Source organism: Hippopotamus amphibius, chromosome 8 (genome assembly GCF_030028045.1).
Source record: "Hippopotamus amphibius kiboko isolate mHipAmp2 chromosome 8, mHipAmp2.hap2, whole genome shotgun sequence".
Taxonomy (NCBI): domain Eukaryota; kingdom Metazoa; phylum Chordata; class Mammalia; order Artiodactyla; family Hippopotamidae; genus Hippopotamus; species Hippopotamus amphibius.
The window spans coordinates 123,946,304-123,969,105 of NC_080193.1; the positions used below are offsets into that span (position 1 = coordinate 123,946,304).

At 42.2% G+C, this 22,802-nt stretch overlaps 1 protein-coding gene across 2 annotated transcripts in view; it reads left to right on the top strand.

The window, feature by feature from the left end:
* Window positions 1-2,064: 2,064 nt before the first annotated feature.
* PDE11A (phosphodiesterase 11A) overlaps window positions 2,065-22,802 on the top strand; it is a 380,330-nt gene continuing 359,592 nt past the window's right edge. The window contains exons 1-2 of one of the 2 annotated variants that reach the window (XM_057745497.1): window positions 2,065-2,233; window positions 2,267-2,976. In XM_057745497.1, coding sequence (XP_057601480.1) covers window positions 2,065-2,233; window positions 2,267-2,976 — 879 coding nt within the window. Of the gene's footprint in view, window positions 2,977-22,802 lie in introns of both variants that reach the window. The other variant, XM_057745496.1, reaches the window with a different exon arrangement.

A 22,802-nucleotide genomic window follows, 5' to 3' on the forward strand; every position in this document is an offset into this window, starting at 1 on the left:
GTCTCCCCACCACAATGTAAGCTCCGTGAAGGCAGAGTCTTTGTTCACAGTTGTGTTCCTAGTGCCAAGGCCATGCCCCTTAATCACACTGCTAAACTGGGAGATTTGGAATTTTGAACAAGTGCCTCTTTGCTCTTCCTGCTCTTGTCAAAGGAATGTTTAGAGAACATTCTGCCCAGGCCCCACATCTCTGTTACTGGCCCAAATCCTGGCAGAGCTAGGACTCGGCCAACGCAGGTGGGAGAAAATCCAGTGATGTGGCTGAGAGTGTGCCTCGCTCTGGAGCCAATCTCAGTGCACCCACATCCCAGCTCTGGCACCACCTCACTGTGTGCCTTGGCTAAGGTACTCAATTTCTCAGTTTCCCATCTTTACAACAGGATAATGAGTCCCCCCCTCACAAATCTGTTGTGAGGATTAAATTAATGTGTTAAAGGGATTAACACAAAGCAGCTGTTCAGTACACCTTGTCTTAGCTGTGAGGACATCCTCTGGAGTAAGCTTTACTTCCTGCGTAAGTCACCTGTGTGTCCTGCCAGGTGGAAGCCCCGTAAAAGTCGCTACCTGCCTCCTCTGCAGCTTTTCTATTACACTCGTCTCTGGCATTCTGGAAGAGCACTTCTAGATCGTCCTGCTGTCCCGGGGAATGGGATGATTCTCCATCTACTTTTATTTCTCACAAAAGAGGAGACCCTCGGGCTTCAAGAAAGTGTGATCAGCCTGCTTCTGTTTCCTGGCAGATCACCTAAGTTTAGCCACTAGGTTGGAAAAGACCTAAGGGAAACCTGGTTATTCTTAGCCTAACTAGCTGAGACTAGCCAGATCTGGAGCATCCCGAGGGCTGGGGAAAGAAAAGCCTCCCACAGAGGAGAAATCTTTACCCACAGCCCTAGGATATTGAAAGTAAAGGCAGTCTTGGCATCCTTGCCAGACTGAGTGGAGAAAGAAAGAAATGGTAAGTTGTTTGTGAAAAGAGCAGCCACCCTGTATGCAGGACTGGCTTGGTAGGAAGCCCTGAGGCCCTCAAGTCCACTTTACTCTGTGCTTCTGCTAGGCAGGGCCCCTAATCCAAGGAACTGTGATTTATACCCTCCTTCTATGTACCACCCTCTTGTCCCCAACCCCAGGTCCATGAATTTGGTTAATGGCCCATGAATTGCTCAGATGGGGAACTTCATTTAGTAATTTCCATAAATCTAGTTCCATTACTATTTTCTGAACCCCCACAAGGAGCTGGGCAGTATTAGTGGGCAGTGCCAGGAATCCTAGGGGCCAAGAATCCTCAGTCACATCCCAGAAAAATAATCCCCCTGTCTCTGAGTATCCTCATTTCCTCCAAGTGAGCTTCTGGGTTTGATCCCTGCAAAACATAAACATTTCCTAGTATTTGGGCTCCCACCGGGCTCCCGCGGGGCCTCCGTGAAAAGCTGGAGGATTAAGGGGCGGAGAATAGGGAGGGCTGGGGAGGTAAGAAAGGAAGGAGGGGCAAGGAACAAGGTGCGTCTCGCCCTCTAATCGTGTTCCAGTCAGGAGTCAGCCGTGTTCCCAGGCGCAGATTCTGGCCGGCCGTCCAGAGACTCTTCCGGGAACCGCCTGGCATCGTGGCGGTGGACTTTGGCTGGTCTGGCGCTCGCGTCTCCCTCCTCCCACCTCTCTCCTCCCTCCGGGATCCGTGCCTCACTCAGGGGCGTGTCCTGCCCTCCCTCCCTTTCACAGTGGTCCTCTCATCCTGTTACAGCAGCGGAGGTGGCGACGGCGGCGGCAGCCAGAGCAAAAGCAGCGCTAGCTCCGGGTTTTCAGAACAAGCGGCAGCAGCTCTGTGGGGGCACCTGTGCGGCGCAGAAGTAGCAGGACTGGGGGGGTGGGGCTCGTGCCCGCCACGGTCTGAGCCCGAGGGAAGGAAGGGGCGCCTCCCAGACCCTTAGGATTCCATTGCGCCGCAGAATCTCGGCCCGGAGCTGGGAATACTGGTGGGGGTAGACATGTGCGGGACCAGCTAGACGGCTGGGGCAGGGAAACATTTGGTCCAAGTGTAGACGGTCAGTGAAAGCTGTGTCTGGGACCATGACGGCCTCCCGCCTGGAATTTGGGGAGGTGGAAACTTTCCTGGACAGGCACCCGGAGTTGTTTGAAGATTACTTGATGCGGAAGGGGAAGCAGGAGATGGTGGAGAAGTGGCTGCAGAGGCACAGTCAGAGTCAGGGGGCTTTAAGCCCAAGGCCCGCACTGGCTGGCACAAGCAGCGTGGCTCACGGCGGCGGCAGAGGTAGCAGCAGCGTTGGTGGTGGCACTGGACCAAACGGCTCTGCCAGCAGCCAACCCGCTCCGGGTGGTGGGGACTGCGGTGGGGTTCCCCTGAGTCCCAGCTGGGCCAGTGGCAGCCGGGGCGATGGGAGCCTGCAGCGGAGAGCTTCTCAGAAAGAGCTAAGGAAGAGTTTTGCCCGCTCCAAGGCCATCCATGTGAACAGGACCTACGATGAACAAGTGACCTCCCGGGCCCAGGAGCCCCTGAGCAGTGTGCGGCGGAGGGCACTTCTCCGGAAGGCCAGCTCCCTGCCCCCCACCACCGCCCACATTCTCAGTGCCCTGCTGGAATCGCGGGTGAATCTGCCTCAGTACCCGCCTACGGCCATGGACTACAAGTGCCACCTCAAAAAGCACAATGAGCGTCAGTTCTTCCTGGAACTGGTCAAGGATATCTCCAATGACCTTGACCTTACCAGTCTGAGCTACAAGATCCTCATCTTCGTCTGCCTCATGGTGGACGCTGACCGCTGCTCTCTCTTCCTGGTGGAAGGGGCAGCTGCTGGCAAGAAGAGCTTGGTCTCCAAATTCTTTGATGTGCATGCAGGAACCCCACTGCTGCCCTGCGGCAGCACAGAAAACTCAAACGAGGTGCAGGTCCCCTGGGGCAAAGGCATCATTGGCTATGTCGGGGAGCATGGAGAGACGGTCAACATTCCTGATGCCTACCAGGTAGGACTTTGCATTGTCCCCTTCCAGAGCCCCACTGATCTGGGAGCCAAGCCTTCTGTTACCCTTTGGCATCCAGGAACACATTAATGTAGACTCTTTACAATATGAATTTTGCTATTTAAATTCCTTCTGGGTTTAGACTAGATAGAATGTTACTACATTATCTTTGATGTAATGGTCTTTTCCTAACACACAGTGGCTTGTGGAAAATTCATAAATCACAGGGGTTACATTTTGTACCCAATAATACCTTGTGTTTCTCTGTCAAGATACCTGTCTTTAAGAATATCAGTATATGGTTTTAAACCCATGTTAGGTGCTGGAAAAAGATGTCTACTCCCAAAATCCAGTATTACTCTGAAGAAAATGGGCATGTTGGTGTCTCTGATGTCATTTTGGGACCATAATGGATTTCATTCTCATTCAAGATTGGGGAGGGATCAAAGTGCCTATTTCCCTAGCCCCATGCTCTTCCATGAGTTCCAAGGTAAGGAAGACGAGGAAAAGAGGAGGAAATTCAGGGGAAGAATGGGCCTCTGACCCGTTTATGCCTTTTTAGCATCTATTTTAACTGTTTCTGTTGCTGAGTTGAGAGAGGTTGGACAAATTGAAGGGTTATTTAGGCTTGAATCCAGCATTATCTGCAGTCAGCTTTTGACAGGACTGAGCAAGTAGATTTTTAGTTTGTGAAACAAACAAAAAAATGGATAATTTTCTAGCAATTCCAAAGGCAATGAGCAGGGTGAACGTCATAGTTTCAAGTGGAAAAGGAAACCCAACATGGTGTTGTCTGCTATTTCTCAGCCTTTCATTTTCAGTGTTTCGAACTTGCTGTTAGATCTCGGATCTGAAAGCCAGAATGCATGTTTTAATTTTTTCAGTATCTATTCACTGAACATAATGAAACTGGATGCCACTTTCTGTGGGACTTCTTTGGGGTTCATAATAATGGAAAGTTCTTATCCTTGGTCATAAAAGTTTTGTAGTCATTTGATGAGCACTTCTTCCAGTTGTGTAATAAAACTGCATGTTTCTCTAGAGTTTGCTGCTGTTGCTCAGAATAGCAAAAGTGGTGGGAAGCACACTAAAGGTAAAATTTTCTCTGTTTCATCTGAAAGTTGGCAATATTATGTAGAAAATTGACGAGCTTGTACTGAAGCCAAGTTTCATGTTTTTTGTGAGATCTCTGTCAATATAACGCTTTAATGTTAAGGAATGCCTATCAAAATACCATTTTTGTTTACTTTTTTATTGATTAGGTGCATTATTCATTATATCCTTCTTAAAGACTTTGAGAGGTTTAAGACAAGCAAGCAATGAGTGATCTTTAATAAGTGTCTATTTCTCTGTAACCCTAGAAAGCCATGGGAAGACATAAAAGCATTTAATAATTGATATGCTGAAGATTCTGTAAAAAGTTGAACAATCACGAACTCTTCTCTTTCTCATTATTTCCACCTCCTTATTGTGTGCTTGGGCTAACAAAAAATCCCTTCCTGGTAGGATGATGCTTGTTATAGCCTGGAATTGCAGTCTTTTCTCTTTATTGCCCTTACTTTTCTTATTCTTTCCCAATTGATTTTGTCCATTTCTATAGCTCTTATTTCTTACTCCCCTCCGTCGGCTCCTAACTTTTATTTAATACTGTTCATATGCTGTCTTTTCTTCAAGAGCACAATTCTCAGCTTGCTCAGCAGTTAACTTGTCTTCCTGCTGCCTAGAATTGTGGCTAGCGGTGTTACACAGGCACAGGAGAACAGGTTTTCGGCAGCTGATGCATCTTCTGGGCCCTACTCTGCTCTGAAGACAGCGGGTAAAGCAAAGTTGCCTTTTAATATTTGGGAGCTGATATTGGGAATGGAGAGTTCTTCTCCCCTCCCAGGCTGTAAACACTAGGTTGTTGGGAGGAGTGACAAAAGGCGGGGACGCAAGGGGGTTACAGAGTTTAAGATCTTGGTTCACTCCTTGTCTTCATTTTGATCTTCTTAGAAAGTTTCTTTTTTCTTTCTCCATTAGCTTCTACCATATATGTCTATATTTTTAACCTGGTGTGTTTTTCTTCATTTTTACTTCACTTCTTTTCTTCAATAAAATTGCTTTTTTTCTTTATTATCATACACCAGTCCCCATTACTGTGACCTTGGGAGAAATTTCTTCATCTCTGAGTTTCAATTTACTCATATGCAAAATGGGAATAATAACACCTCTGAGGTAAAGATTATTGTTTTGAAAATAAAATGAGATATCGCATTGAAGCCCCCCAAACAATACCTGGCACATTTCAGTTATTCAGAAAATGGTAACAGTTTATGACAATGATGATATCTAGTTTGCTAGTATTCTTTTTCTTTCTCTTTATCTCATTGTCAAATGTTTTTCTCCTTATCTGAGTCTGAGGTATGAAATCAGCACATTTTGACTAACCTTATCTTTCCCTAAGCTATACTCCACCCTTCAATTAAATATTTTAGAACCAACTTTACATTCAAGGAATATAGAAATAGGTCCTCTTCCACATTCTGCTTAAGATTCCTCTAAATGTGATTGATGATACTTGACCATATCCTATTCTATCAAAAGTTTTACATTTTGTTCCTTTTAGAACTCATGCAATACAAAACTTTTTATAGAGTTGTATTAATGTTGCATCCTTCCCAAGTTCTAGTATTTTCCCTTGTCCTCTCCACTTCCTGCTGTTAAAGATTTGTCTTAATGAAAACTGATGACCTTCCAAGTGCATATTCTATTATCACAATATTGTTGTAATTCGGGTTGTATCTGTAAACATCTTGAAGTTTCTATGTAAAAATATAACCATCCTCCCCAATTATTAACTACAATATTTTTAAGGTGTTTCTTGCTCAGGATCAACTAGTGTGCTTTTTTTTTCTTCAGGAGATGAACTTATTACATGGAGTTTAAAAATTTAATCATTTGATAATAAGATTGATGATCCTTTTAGAGGTTCAGAATATGGGTTAGAGAAAGGCACTGAAAACACGAAATTATGGTAAGCATGGCATCCCGAAGTCGAGGGTAGACTAATGAACCACTGAACTTGAATAAAAGTTTTGACCGAAAAAAACTCAGTTTATTTCATTATTTTTCATTACTTTCCTCAATTAGTCCTAAAGAACAGACTCGAAATTAGGAGACAAATAAAGAATTGCAAGTGAAAAAGAAATTCATTCTACGTATCCAGTATATATCATAGTGACTGCAATCTACCTTTTTCCCTGACAGTTATAAGTTATTAAACAACCCACTTTAATATAGTAATGAAAAAATTGCCCTCAAGAGGTTGAAAATAAGAGCACTCATGTAACAGGTGTTCTCTTTGAGGTTATTCTAACCATTCAGAATATAGCACTTTAAACATTAATAAAAAGTGTGAGATGATATTTTTGTTAGTGTTGAGAATGTTAATGCAGGTGTTTGATGGGCTTTTGGTTTGAAAAGCAGCTAGGATGTTTTGTTAGGTGAACTAGGAGGAGCAAAGGGGATGACGCAGAAGGGTTACAGGTGTGCCAGGCTTTCAGAAAACCTCATCTGTTTACACAACAGATTCACTTACTCATCATTTCCAACAGACTTACACTGAGCGCCCATTATACCTAAGCCCCGGGTAGGGGGCCTGTGGGTGTGCAAAAGTAAGAGGACATGCTTCTTGCCTTCCAGTTACTTCCATGTACTTCCAAGTACAAGGTTGTGTACTATTCACAAACAACTAATGCCAAGCTGTACTATTGATAAATGAGTGACATGAACTAAATGGCATTAGCACAGAGGAAAGTGGAGTCACATTGTGACTTGGTTCATTATAGAAGACTTCATGGAGGAGGTATCATTCCGGCTGGGAAAAGGGTTAGGTTTCACTGTTGGAGGTAGTTGTGGAGTAGGGGAAGGTATCCAGGTACAGCAAAATGGCTTCAGCAGAGACACAATAATGAGCAACCCCAAATTTGTATGGGGGATAGTGAGTGGTATAATTTGGCCAAAGTATTGTATATGCTATAGAATGAGTATGCAAACGCAGGATGAGGGCCAAGGAAGAAGGAACCTTGAGTGCCTGACTAAAGGATTTGAGCTTCACTAACAGTAAGCCACACGCAGCCCTTGAGAACTTTTCAGCGTGGTCAGAGTGGTGTTTTGGGTAACCTGGTGGCAGTGGCTGAATGGATTGAACAAGGGGAGGCTCAAAACTGTCAAAATAATTAGGAATCTATCATGATGGTCTGCTGGAGCCAGATGAACTACGGAACTAAAGCACAAACAGTAGGAATAGACAGCAGAGGACAGATGGGGATGTCCTGCAGGTGTGCATTTGCGCAAGGAGGGAGGGAAGTCAGTGATGACTCAGAGATTCTACGCCTGGGAAATATGGAGATGGGTAAAACCATCATTAAAAGTAGGAAGAAAAGCTGGGTAAGCAGAGATTCTAAGTAGAGCTAGCTACATAATTTGTGGAGCTCAGTGCAAAATGATTAAGCAGCAGCCTGGCTGGAGGCGGAGAAGTCAATATTTCCTTCCCAAGGGTCTTCTGCCCCAACCCACAGCAGACATGCGACCCCCAAGTGATTTCAACCTCCATGCTGAGACATTCTTGGTACCTGGCTGGGGTGTGAGTGACAGGCCCTTGCTGAGTTGCCTGCCGAATGCGCCATAGTGCTGCCAGCTCTGGGTGGGGATGACCACAGCCTTGCTCTCTTCATGATGGAGAGGGACACGCACCCGACTCTCCCCCAGCTCCCACCCAGACCTCATCCGGGAGCAGAGGGCAATGGCACATCAGTTTGGCCTCACCCTCAACTGATGTGACCTGCTTGGGGATCCTGGTCTCAGGGCAGGGCTGACAAGGGGGGAGGCTGGGTGGGGCCCAGGGTACCAGGCAGCATGAATCAATGGCCAAGAACCAGTCCTAGGCAGTCAGGCAGGGGGAGGGGAGACTGAGTGTGAGACGAGGCTCCAAGCTCTGGGTTCATACACTATTGTCCTGTTGGACTTCACTTACAAAGCACAAATTCAATGATCAAATTATTGAGAATTTCACACAGCACAGCATTAAACCTCAAGCAACTGCACTGGTTACGTGCCCAAGAAGCCAGTCCTGATTCTGAGTCATAGTGAGTCTTAGGTGGAAAAGTTCAGTTTTATTCCAGCCTAGTGTCTACTGCTTTTGCATGGCCTCAGCTCCATCCTAATTAAATTCTGTGCCATTTTCAATGCCTGGATAGTGCTTTTCTATTTCTATTTTTCATCCCTTCTGCCAGGACTCCTCTTTCTCCATCTTCGCTCATTCAGATCTTGCTCTGCCTTGTCATGATATAAGAAAGGAGTGCTGATTGCTTCTCCCTGAAGAGAAGAGATGAAAAACCAAGCAAAAATTTATACTGGAAGTTATATTTAAGAATACATTGTACTATATTGCTATTATATAAAAAATAATAATGTAATGATATTTAATAACTTATTTTCACCAAACTTCATTTTTCATTTTATTTTAGAATAATTTCCATTGAAATAAACACATTTAAAAGTGTCTGGTCTCAGAAGGGATTAATTTCATATATCTAGAAAATTCAGTGGTGAATATGCTTCATTCCCTGATAAGCCAGCAATGACTGACATGAGTCTACAGTCCTGCAATTGAGTTGCTGAGATTTGCTTAAAAGGCAGATGTCATCCCACTCCAACACTGGAATTACAAAGGAGTTTCATGAAATCTTATTTCAGCTTTGCACATGGTGTTTTAAAAATTCCCTCAAGCCCACAACCATGTTCACTAGCCCAGAACCAGAACTGATTGTGTGTTGAAGCAGGAAACATTTGCTATTTCAGCCCTTCTTCCCGACAGACACACGGTCATGTTGAACACAGTGACAAATTGCATTTGCTGCTTTGATCATGAGGATAGAGTGCAGAAAAGAACAGTTCCTACAGAATCATGTGGAGTTAATTTAAGGTTAACTTAATTTTTTCCTAACCCATAAGCTAAATGTTTACTAATCTGACCAATTTATTTTGGTTCCTGAGGTTTGGGTCACCTGTTTATTTACAAGGCTGGCTTAATTTGGAAGTTAGTGTTTCATGTTTAATATAGTATTGAAGAGTCATATGATGTTTTCCTCTGAAATAGCTTTGAGTTGTTTTATAGGAAAGTCAGCAAGATCCTTGAGGTCCACTACTTGCTACTTTAGTCACTTGTTTTAAGGGCAGTTTGCATTTAACCACATTCTTTTGTAGAGTGGAATTTGAATCATAGAAACAGTTTAGTCATAAAACAGTGGGTTGGATTTCCAGTATTTTAGGAGAAAATTTGGTTTCTGATCATTCACAGGCATTCAGGCTAAATGTGTTTGTTTATTTTTAGGATTAAAATAGTAAAGAAGTTTTCCTGGTATAAAAAGTATGTATTTTCTATAATTCCAAGGGATTCTTATTAATTGGTTATTTCAACAGCTGAACAGTGGTTTCACACATTAATAATCAATTCTGTTTCCTTTCCTAAAACATAGCTTTAGGCTTTTGTAAGAGATCTTTTTCACCTGAGTGAAGAAAAATTAGGAACCTTGAGACACCTCTTTAGGGTATCAATGCTTTAAAAACGTAAACGTGATAGAAAGGAAATGGAAGTTCCACTGTTTACTAGCAATAACTCTGTGGAGCACTCACTGCGAGCCTGGCATGAGCCCTTTCTCAGGAATTGCCTCTTTTAATCCTCTCAACAATCCCAGAGGTAGCTATTACCACCCCCCTCACCCCCCCACACCCCCATTTTACAGTAGGAGAAACTAAGGCTTGGAGAGGTTAAGTGACTTGCTCAAAGTCACTCAGCTGGTAAGTGAGGGAGCTGGGACTCAAGCTGAGGTCTTCAGACTGCAGAACCTTCATGCCTGGCCAGTCTTGGTGTGACCTCTACTGACCATTAACTGTTGTGTGTACATTCAGGTCTGTTGTGTGTACATTCAGGTCTGTTGTGTGTACATTCAGGTCTGTTGTGTGTACATTCAGGTCTGTCTGTCCCTTTGCCTTCTCCTTTTCTCTGCAAGTTTAAATCCTCTCATCCCTTAAAGCCCATCTTGGTGATCCCTGCTCCATCCCAATCAAACTGGATATAATCTCTCCCTCTTTTGAACTTCTGTAATGCTTTAAATATGCTCTTACCTATTTTCTTAATAGTGTGAGTATTTGGGTCTATAAATGACTAGTTGACTGTGAACTCAGGATCATGACTTCTCATTTTTCATTCACTGCAGTATGGGGCTTAAAGCAAGGTTTTCTATTCAATTGAGTAATTACCACTGACACCTCTTTATGTGGTCCGTTCACCCACCTCTAAGCAGAAATTTCAGCCTATTCAGCCAATATAACTAATATTATTCAGCTAATATAGACAGTTAAATAAGAAGATTCGTTTCCTGAACACATTTTTTAATGATTTGGACCTTGCTTTATAATTTTTTTTTAAAAATAGAGCTTAGAAAGCCCAGATAACTGGTGAATTATCTGAACTGCTTTTCTGCATTAATTGATCATTATGTTAATTGCTGGACTCTCATCTCCTCATCCCCTCCGTTGTTTTTTGTTTGTTTTTTTCTTTTACTTCATTTCATGTGGAGACCATGTTATAAAGAAAGTAGACTGTCACTGACCAAATGGTAACAGCTAACAACAGCCCACTGGCAGCTTCTTCTAGGCAAAAGCATAGGATGAAGCATGGCTGTTCGGGCTAACTGAACTTTCTAGTTTTCTCATGACCACTTCATTCATACAGTATAACTTATTGAAGGTAAAACACCCCTTCCAGCATCTGGCCTTGAAGATGTTAGGATTTTTTTCTTTGAAAATATTTTCAGATGTGGGAGATTGTATTGACCAACCTTGTACTTATTTATAATGGGCTATGAAGCCCTGTTGACCAACCTTTCAGGAACATTGAACTTTCAGGTTTATTGATTACATATATTATGTTAAATATACTCTCAAAAGGTCTCATAAAAATTGTAACCTCTGAGATGGTTGCATTTACATCCTACTTTTTCCAAGATGTAGTTATTAGATGTCCATTGAGCATGTCCAAATGACAGGCATCTCTCTCCCTTCTGTTCTTAACAGTTATCACCGATAAATTTGGCTGGTTGCTACAGCTCCTCCTCAGCCCACCTCCCAGAAGAAATAATAAGGTATTTAAGGGTAAACAGTATAGCTACTCCTGCTATGTAGACATTAGCTGCCACTCCTAGATGGCAGGAGGAGGGTGCAACTACCCGGACCCTGAGGGTGCAACTACCAGGAGGATGCAACTACCAGGACTCTGAGAGAGAGCTACAGCTGTGGGAGAGCCAGAGCTGTGGCCCTGGGGGAGAGGAGCTCAGACACTGGCAACCCATGACCCGGACGAGAAGGAGCCGGGGAAACATTACCCTCCTCACACCCTCTCTCTCCTGCCACTGCCACTCGTTGATTGAATGCAGCCTTGCTTGAGGCCAAGAGGGCAAAGGGAGCCCTGGTGCAGTGGGTCATAGGAGTCAGCCCCCTGGCACAGAACAGGGCAGTGAAATGTGTCAAGTGCATCTGGAGAGATAAATGGGGACTCTCCAGAGTCACCAGGGTATTAGTTTACTCACCAGGAACGTTAGTGTATGGAGACCGAGTCAGGTAGTAATATACTTCACTGAACACTGAATTTCATCAGTCCATAGAGCATAGTGATTGAAATCTGCTGTAAACAAGTTCAGAAATGCCGCAGTGGTATTTGACTGTCTTATTCTCTCCAAGTAGTTCTGTTTATTCCTGACATCCTATTTCCCAGAAGAAACCCTATAGGAGGTAACCTGGGCCAAAGATATCTACGGGGAAGAGATGACATTTGTCTAGTTTATGGAACCTCTTCCCTGCAATGCCTGATTACGCCCATTTGTTTGAGAATTGAATTCTTAGATCACTAATCACTTTGTTAAACTGTAAACGACATCAGAATGTAAGAGAACATGTTCTAGACTTGGAGACAGGAATCTTGGATTCTTTTCTCAATTCTGCCTTAGTTTTTTCATCTATAACATAAGGCTAATATGTTCAGACATGTCTACTCCATATGGTATTTTGTAATCATTTGATTCTAATGAGATAATTGGCAAGCATATTCAAAAGGCTAAAGTAAGAAATGTAAAGCTTTATTTGTATTTTTAAATGCACGGTCCATCAGCCTTTGTTCACAGGGTCTGGCTCTGGAAAGGACCTTGCACATAGAAGGAGAACTTTGACTTAAAACGTGGTAGTACTTGTATTTGCTATATTTTCTTATTTTCTGTATTCTTGATATCCTGGCTTTTGGGACCTTAATCCTGGAGATACTGTCCCTCCCCAGCCTAGCTAATACCTGGACATAGCAAATGACTCCCCTTTAAGTGCACCTTTGATATAAAAACCAACCAATCCAGAGCCCACCTCCCCTACAATCTCCTCATCAAACTCTCACACATTAAACCAATATTCCCTCTGCTCTAAATCATCCCCGGGGCCAGGTCTTAGACAACTAAGGACCACCCTTATAGACTAGAGCCCGTTGAAATTGTTCAAACCATCCCCTAAACTTATTCAGGGAACCTGCCTTGCCCGCTCCTTCCTGAGAGAACCCCAATAAAGACTCTGGAACATGCTCTGCCCTCCCCTTTCTGTTCCAGACTGACCCTGGTTATCCCCATGTGGCTCTGCCTGGCTCCTGTTTCTAGGGATCTGGGAGTATAACTTTCCTCCCTCATGACAATCATTTCCATGTCTGCATGTCTAACAATAACTGATTAAAACAAAGCCTGGGCACATTTTAACACAGTACCACACATACATGATGCCTTATACACAGGTAAAGATTACTTTAAAATACAAAGCAAATGCTTTAAATGAATATTAGACTATCAGGATTTACTGCCCATAATACATATTCTACATGTGACAAGCATAAAAAAGTTGTGTTAAATTTTTTTTCACAATTGATCAATATGCCTATTTTTCTTCTTTTGCCTATCCTAAAAGTATCCACTGGGTTTCTACGCTATAAATTCCCGTGTGAAATCTCTAGATCGATAATTTGTAATTTTATTCTCAATATCCTAGGGATTTTAAAAAATGAGAGTATTTGGATCCACTACTTGTAAACTAAATAAATTCTAGCATCTGACATTAAAGGGTAGATGAACATGAAATCTTGATGCTTGCAATCAAGCTCTAATAATTTATTAGGCTAGGTAGAATCTATGACATAATTTTAAAGGTGACGACTATTCATGAATAGCAGATAGATTTTATTTTATGATTTTTTGTTGGGACATGGTATTAATTTTAATGCTATGCATTATCTTTTTTATATTTTTGCTGCCTGTATTACTTTGTCAGATTATCAGAATGTTTTAACCTTTACTTTTTTCAATTTAAAGAAATTACATGGTACTCATTTTTCATTTAAATGGCTGTGCACAGTTTAATGAGCTAATAGTTTTTATGGGTGTCTGGCAACTTAATGTGCATGATTACATATTTAAAGTTTTAATAACAGCTGTAATGGAATTAAGAACTGTAGGTTTGGGACATTGTGGAAAAGATTATCCCAGGGTTACTAAGGAAACCAATCTAGATTGTTATTCTTTTCCGCATAAAGTCCTCTGGAAAAGTGAAGCTATAATCTCCTGTCTCTAATGGACACCTTTATGGAGTACCCACTTTTCCCCTTAGCCTTCTCCTGCTTTTGCTTCCAGACAACTTCTCAGTGATGGAGTGTATGCTCTGTGCAGCGGTCAAGGCTGGCTTCGTTTTTCCCATCTTCTGGTGTGTGAATCTGGGGCCAGGATCTTCTTTTATTTCCTCTGCTTTGAGCCCTGGCTTTGAAAGCCCAGGCCAGCCACACCATCTTCTTTTTATCATAGTCTGGAGACTCATGCAGAGAAGCAAGGAGGAGAGGAGCCAGTGGCAGGGAACGTGCCAGGCATTGACCAGGCAGGCAGAGGAGCACAGAGTCTCTGCAGAGGAAGCTGATGGCACAGCTGGGAGCTGAGGCATCTCTATCCTGTCTCATTTGTCACCCACTTCTTAAATGAGGAAACGAGAGGAACAGCTTCTGATTTTATCCCTCCTTCTTACCATGCCTGTTGTGAGTCCCACTGAATAGCCAGAAAGGAGCTGGCACTCAGGGAGTACCTACTAATTTAAAACAGAAAGGGAAGGAAAACATTTTTCCACCTCTGAATTAATCAAATTGAGATCTACTATGTTAAATTAAAGAGCAAAAAGATCATTTGAGGAAAGAGGAGCCACTGTCATCATAGAGATAATTTTTACTTAATATCTTGGGTTTCTGTTGAAGAATTTTTTAAATAAATTTATTTATTTATTTATTTATTTATTTATTTATTTATTGGCTGCATTGGGTTTTTGTTGCTGCACGCAGGCTTTCTCTAGTTGCAGTGAGCAGGGGCTACTCTTCTTTGTGATGCGTAAGCTTCTCATTGAGGTGGCTTCTCTTGTTGCGGAGCACAGGCTCTTGGCACATGGGCTTCAGTAGTTACAGCACATGGGCTCAATAGTTGTGGCTCACGGATTTAGTTGCTCCATGGCATGTGGAATCTTCCCAGAGCAGGGATGAAACCCGTGTCCCTGGCCTTGGCAGGCAGATTCTTAACGACTGTGCCACCTAGGAAGTCCCTAACACAACCAATTTTATTCTTTAGAGATCGCCTTGAAATAATCAGGATCAAGCATTCATGTACGTATCAATAGTAATATAACAATATTAATCATTTTTTGTAGCAACCTTGTGAGGCTGCATAATTTAATGCAAAATTATGTGGAAATAATGTAATGCAAAATGACATGAAAGATATGAAAGTATAAAATGAAATAGATGTGCTTTCTCTCTAGCAAGTGAAGCCAAAATTTACTTCCAAGCCGCCTCCTCTCTTTACTCTTGGCTGTTGATCTGACCTTCCTCCTTGAATGCAACTTGAGCACCTACCACAGTACCTGGCATATAGGGCATGTAGTAGGTGCCTTGTAAATTACATTTGAATGAAAGGAAGAGCCCTTATTACAGCCTTTATTTCTTCTCAAGAGTGACATACACTGATGGGTCCATTACATCAGTTCAGGTGTCCCAAGAGTGGTACTATTGACATTTTAGACTGGATAATTTTTGGGGGGGGAGAAAAGGGGGCTAACCTGTGCATAGTAGAATGTTTAACAGCATCCCTGGCCTCTACCCACTAGATACTTGCCCAGTCCCGACAAGTAATAATGTCTCCAGACACTGTCAAATGTCCCCTGGGGGCAGTTCCTCCCCTTTTTAGAAACCTCTGATGTGGAACGATTTGGCAATAATCATGTACTGCCTTAGGAATATTTATAACTTTTGATGTAGCAATTCCAGATCTCCCTAAGGAAGTTTTTATGGGTATGTGCAAAGATTTGTCTATGTGAATACTCACTGCAGTCTTATTTATAATAGTGTAAACATATCAACCCAAACATCCAACTAGAGGGTGGGATAAATAGACTATGGTGCATCATAAAATCGAATATTTAATCAGAGGAAATTTCTCACCAACTATTAAGTGAACAAAGCATATTTAGAAAACAATAGCATCCCAGTTTTCTTAACAATAACAATAAAAGCATGAGGGAAGGGGTTGAGTTTAGAATCAGACAGACTGGATTCAATTCCCAGTCCTACCACCTTAGGGTTATGTCATATTTTACTTCTCCGGTGGTTAGTTTCTGCAATCCTAAAGTGGGAATATTGATTCCTTTCTTGAAAGGTTGTTGTCAGAATTAAATAAAATTATATATGAAAAGTGCTTAATATTCTGTTTGTTACCTTTTGAGGACTCAGTGAAAAGTAATTGGAATAGCGCCTGCAGAAAGACTGTAAGATAAGCCAGAACATTAATAGAGGTGATCTCAGTGGTGGGCTTATTTTTCTCTTCTCTTTTGTGTTTTCTCTTTTACTTACTTTTCCAAAATTTCCACATATGTACTAGTTAATAGAGTAACTGTAGTTGCTTTAATAGATATACCTCCTAAGCGCGGGGGCACACAGTGGTAACACAACAGCTATTTCTCACTCTTCCTAAGCTCAGCAAAGTCTTCCTGATTGATGGGTAGCTCTCCTCTAAGACGGGATCCTTTCCTTCTGAGGCCTTCACACCTTCAATGTGGGGCTTCCAAGGTTGCCCTCAGCATCAACATCTTGTGAGCGGATGAGGGGAGAAAGAAACGGACAATTGAAACGGGAGGACTTTGTGGGTCAGGTTTGGAAATGGCACACATCATTTTCTGCTCCCGTTCCATTGATTTTCTAGACTCTAGAACTCAGGCAAGTAGCCACACCTCACTGCAGGAAGGTTGGCAAATATAGTGTAGCCTTGTTCCCAAAGTGGATCCCAGCCTCAGGTCTCATCTCACTCATGCAATTCAGCTCAAAGTGCAGGACCTTCTAGTGGGGAGCCATCTCCTCTAGCAGATCCTCCTTGTTTTCAAAGCCTGGGACTCGTGCATGATTAAGTGCCCACAATAAGACTTGAGAGGGGAAATCAGCTGAGCATTGGATAAGGGATCTGAGAGACAGCGGGGAGAAGATTCTTGCTGTTTCATTTAATGTTGTTGAGAATGGATTTGAGAACAGGACTCTGCAGGCAGGAAGTTTGCTAAGGAGATTGTTGCATCTAAACTCAAAGGTCTGAGGGTTAAAAGGTCAAGGAGTGGGGCCAGACCTGGCTATATAATTTGTGGGACCCAGAGAAAAATCAAAATGGGGGTCTTGGCAGAGGTCGGGGCAGTCAGTCTCCCCAGGCCAGCTGCCAGATTGTAATCTCTGTGCCAGAACATGCTCTCTGCCCGGGATCACTGGTGGGTGAGAGGCTACTGCAGGGTTGCTGACTGAGCGTACCATGACACTATCAGCCTGAAGGTGGGGACAGCCAGCACCTATCCTACCCTGAGACACTGCAGGACCCTTGACCCCCCTGCTATCCACGCCCATGACCTCACTGAGAATGAAGGGCAACATCAGAATGTGGGCACCCGTCCCCATCACATCACCTGTCAACCAGACCCTGTTGCAACCCTGGGTAGAAGGAAGTAGAGGTCATGGGCCAGGGGCAGGGAGTGGGAGGCTGAGAACCCATCAGGAAGCTGGATGGTGTGTGAGCCCCTGGGGCACGCTCCATCTGACTTCACCTACAAAACACAATTCAGCTTAAACTTCAAGTGGCGGGACAGGAAGGGGGGCTTCTCAACATGGGGCCCGGTGACTACACTGGGTGCTCACCCATAAAGCCATTTCAGGGGGCCCCTATACTTTGACTTTAAGAATAAATAAAGGGGATGGCAAACTCCCCATGAAAATGTTTTTTTCCCTCTTTGCCCATATGACTCTTGCTATTTGTTCAATTTTTGGTAATTTCAATTTTGGCTCACTTGTCTTTCTCTCTATTAAGCTGTGAGCTCCTTGAGAGCAGATGCTATGACTTTCTCAGCTTTATAGCACCCCGTGTGTGGCCCAGTGCCTAGCACTTAGTAGTTAGGTACTCAACAAATACTTGTTATATAAATAAGTGAGGAAAAGGAATATAATTGAGAATTTGGTTACAAGGGCAAGTGGTCTAGTACCAGGTTACAAGATCAGATTAAGACCAGGGGTTTAGCTAATAATGCTGTAGTAGGCCACCTATTGGCCAAGGGTCCTTTCCTTGTCTTGAACAAAGGGAAGGGTTGGGTTCCCAGAGCATCTAGTGGTCCAGGCTGTGAAAGAGAGATGAAGGCACAGGGAATCAAGCAATTCATCTATTATCAGTAAAAAAGAGGAGTTAGCAGAGTTAGGAGGATAAATGCAAGAGAAAAAAGATATCAACTATGACTAATAAAACAGCCCCAGGGCTTTTAGAAAATAGTGATTATCTAGTTAATAAAGGCAGTGTTGGAGCAAAGAGGATACAGTCCACTTTTCATATGTTTATTTAAATGGCAGTAGTGATGTCTTTTAGGCAAGGCAGATGATTTGCTAGGGAGAGTGTAAAAGGTCAGACTAGGAGCTCTCTGATTTCAGAGTGGTAATTTAAACCAAATTCCTGCATGTAGAGAACCCAGCACCAAGCCTTTGATGAAAGCAGTGTACCAGCACTACCACCACTTTGTTTCCCCACCGAGAACCAGAAATATTAATATTTATGTTTCTCTTGTCCGTACTTGTTTCCAGGAAGCCTCCTCCAAGATTGGCAGATTCCTTTTTGGACTCTGGAGATTTTAATTTGCATTATCTATCACCTTAGAAAAGATGCAGTGCTTTGAGAAGTATGTAATTCTTCTAAAGTCATCTGGGACCAGTTGTGTTAAGTAGATAAATGACACTCCCAGAGACAGTGGTCCCAGTTATTACCGCTTCAAAGTTCAATGGAACAGTAGTGTCAGTAAGTGCATTTCCCTAACATAGTTCAGAATCCTGGGAACTGCTGGCTTGCCTCAGCCTCTTACCTTTTCCTCTGTCTTCCTTTATTTCCTTTCCTCTCTCATTTCTTTGTGTTATGCTTTCCGTTTCTTCTTTTCGGCTATTCCACACCCGTCTTCCTTTTGTGTAGCTGCTTCCTTTTGTCCCTCCCAGATTTCCCTCTCTTTTCCTCCTCCCTACCCTGTTCTCTCCCAGCCATCCTTCATGTTGGCTGTCTCTCTTTTTCCTTATTCTTTCTTCTCTTTTCCATGTCGTCTTCTTGTGCTCTCTGATATCACTGACTTGATGTAAAACAGAAATAACATGGAAATAAATTTTAGTTATCATTTCCAAATCAAAATTCTAAATCTCGGAGACCTGCCTCAGAAAACAACTGAGTTTCTTTTTTACGTCCATGTGGCCTGTGATTAGTATCTTTCTTTTAAATTTTAAAATCAGATACATGGAATTTTTGTCTTTCTTTTAAAACACACAGATTTTAATTACATTTCAAACTGTTACCCTGTGAGGCCTGTGGTTGTAATTTAGTTCCTGGAGGTCAATGCCTTGCAATGTGAAAAAGACCTTGCCCCTGAAGTATTGTACATTCTAAGTAGAACAAGCGACAGGGAAATTGGTATTTAAACACTTGGTATACAATATCCAGGCTTTTATTAAAGTGGGGACAGTGATAAATATTATTTCTTTGGTATATCTTTTAGCCTAGTATCCACCAGGAATTCTTAGCAAGGCTGACACAGAAGTTACCATGCCAGCAATTCTCAGGCTGATGGATTATGTGAGGTTTTGCCTCTGTTAACCTAAAGTTGCTGCTGGTGAATGTCCCCTGCAAGTTTTTTGTTTGTTTGTTTTCTGGTTTTTTTTTCCTTTTGTACACAGAAAAGAAATATTTCCATCCTCCGGAATCCACCAGGAAGCATGTGGGATTTAATCGCTTCTGTTATTATATTGCTTTTCCCCCAATGCATTAAGACTCTGAAACTTGCTTAGTCATTTGTAAAATTCAGCCGCAGGGCTTGTTACTGCTCTTCTGTGACAATTCATCAAAGGGAAAGTCCACCAAACTTTATAAGCTGTGTGACTGTTTCCTAGAGCTGATGTTTTCTCTTGACTGGAAACCACATTGAACCTTAACATACGCAACTTGCTTTCTTACTTTTAGCAGAACGTAATGCCTGGCTTGTGTGGTGGAAGTGTTGTGTGTGTTTTTTTTTTTTAATTGTCATTCCAGCTTTATGAAAGATAATTTTTTCCCATCCTTGATAAAGGAAGCCATTCATTAGAATGTATTTCCAAGTCTCAAATTCTGTATAAATGTACAAAGCTAAAGAATAGGGCAGTTTTTCAATATTTGAAATAGGAAAATTTGAATAAATGAGCATTAGACTACTTTTTTTCCCTTTCTTTTCCTGCCTGGTTGTCACCTTTGATAAACCGCTGTTTGCCTAAGGAGACATATATAATAAAATATCTATAATAATTATTATACAATAAAAATATTAATTTCTCCATTTTTTGTGTTCTCTTTGCAGAAATTCTATCTTTAATTTCCTTAGTCAGTGCATTTGGAACTAAAAGTAATATTTCCTATATTTGAATGTTAATTTGAGCCTGACATTTTTTCAGACTTATCTCATGTGACCTTCATAATAATCTGGTGAGAAGAGGGGAGTGGATCTGAAACACTGAGAGAACTCTGTCCTTCACCACCTTGACCTGCAACATTCCCCTGCCCCTATCTTATCTTCCTCATCCTCAGTTACTCAAGCCAGAAACCTAGGCATTGTCTTTGATTCCTTCCTGTTATTCGCCCACCATATTCAATCTATCAGAAAGTTCTTTTGATTCAGTCCTTAAAACAGACCTCAAGTCCATCCATTTTTCTCCACCTCCACTGCCACAACTCCACTCCAAGTCCCCGTTATCTTTCACCTAGATGACTGAATCTGCCTCCGAATGGGTCTAATTCCACTCTTAGCCATTCCCACAGAGAATGTTTATGAGGCAACAAGGAGTCCAAGCAATGAATAGGGAGGTGGGGCCAGATTATTTGAGAGACTTGTTATCCTAGTTACCTTCACTTTGAAGACAAAGAACAATAGAAGACCTATGAGCAAGAGAGGGACACAAATCTGGGCTGCCCTGCCCTCGTCACCCTTGGGAACTTGGGCAGTTGCCCTGCTCTCTGTGCACCTCAGAATGTTCATATGTAACATGAGAGAGCCAGGAAAATGATTTCTAAGACACTTCCAGCTCTAAAATTTCATCTTAATTATGGAATTAAAGAGCAGAAACCGTACAAAACAATTCTGCTTATGAATTATAAAATTAATAGCTTTGTAACAAGGTATGCTTAGTTTTGAATAAGCCTCATGTCTGAGCCACACATAGTGTTACCAGTGGCTGCTCTACAGTGTTACAGGAGGGGCTCAGGACTGCCACCTGGCTGGCAATATAGTCTAGAGGACTTGTAATAAAGCTCTAGTTACACAGCTACACACTGTCTTTACATATCTTTGGGAAGGCTGGAGACAAGCCATTCCTTGGTATTGTCATTGGGTGATATCTTTAGGAAAGAAATGATTTGAGCTCAGGATTGCTTTCCGGGTCTTCCCATTAACTGCAATAGAGGATATAGCCAACCATTGTGTAACAGGATCTGTCTCTTTGTCTCCAAGTCAAAAATCAAAGAAAGTTTGTCTGCATAATTATTCTAATCTAAGAACACTAATGAGTCCAGAGAAACAAGATAGGCCCTAGATGAAGGAATAGTGGGCAAAAAATATCAGGCAATGATCTTTCCCCCAAACTAACAACTTCACAACCTATAATTCTACTATTATAGCTTAATTTCCCTCAGTATTTATTTTCCCAACTGTAACATCTCTCCAAACATCTCTGAGAGCCCATCCGCTGTGAACAAGTTAATTAGTAGTTAACACGAACAGAAATAAATTGACCACTTGATAAGAACAATAGTGGGACAAGGATGGGTTCAAGGACTGAGAAGAGTAAAGGAAAGCTACCAAGTGAACAGACTAGCTCACCTTTGCCAAAGACAAACCATGTTTAAGTCATGTCTGCCTGACTTGAATGGGGGCAGTTAACAGCCTTCCTCAATTAGATATTCTCTAACCTTCTAACTCTATGACTTTATCATTCTGAAGTTCTGACCCCAATTCTTTTATTTTTTTATTTTTTTATTTTTTTGGGGGTACACCAAGTTCAATCATCTGTTTTTATACACATATCCCCGTATTTCCTCCCTTCCTTGACTCCCCCCCACCCCAATTCTTATATTATGAAAACACACAAGAAACTTAAGTAGAAAGGAAGCATTGATGATTCTATTACAGAGGTCAACCACCTTCTCAACATATTTCTGTGAGGGTGAGTCAAAAATTATCCACACTCTGACTGTAGAATTTATTTTAATTAACTTTTAGAGAAGACAAACACATCATTTTTTGACATATTCTCTTGAGTTTCAATACACTTTGTCCATCTGTCAAGAAACTTTCGTATTCCCTCATTAAAAAATGTTTTAGGCTGAGCTGCAAGCCATGAATACACCGCTGTCCTCACTTCTTCATCAGAAGTGAATCTTCATCCTCATAGGGCTGCTTTCAGGGGACCAGACAAGTGAAAGTCCGATGGAGCAAGATCAGGACTATAAGGAGGATGCTTTAACACCTCAAAATGAGGTAAACCACGGCACACTTAGGTTTCGAAAAGTTTGTGCGAAATGGTACCAAAACAACTCACAGAAGGGCATAAACAGAAGTGTTTGGATATTTGCAAACAAAATTTGGACCAATTCTCTTAAGGAAGGTGATCTTAAAGAGAATCATTAATGGTGATGAGACATGGATTCATCACTACGAGCCTAAGAGTAAACAGCAGAATATGGAATGGAAACATCCTCAATTGCTGACCAAGAAAAAGTTCAAAAGTCAACCATCGGCTGGAAAATTGATGCTTACAGATTTCTGGGATTCTCAAGGTCCAGTATCAGAACATTGTCAGGAAAAATGTTCAGCAATCAACAGTGCTCATTACAGTGAGATGCTTATTGAAGAGCTGAAGCCTAAACTTCAGATTAAACACAGAGGACTGCTATCCATGGGCGTTGTGATTTTGCATGACAATGCATGTCCGCACACTTCTGCTCATACTGTCGACACTCTGCAAAAACTGTTTTTGAAGTGTTAAAGCATCCTCCTTATAGTCCTGATCTTGCTCCATCGGACTTTCACCTGTGTGGTCCCCTGAAAGCAGCCCTACGAGGATGAAGATTCACTTCTGATGAAGAAATGAGGACAGCGGTGCATTCGTG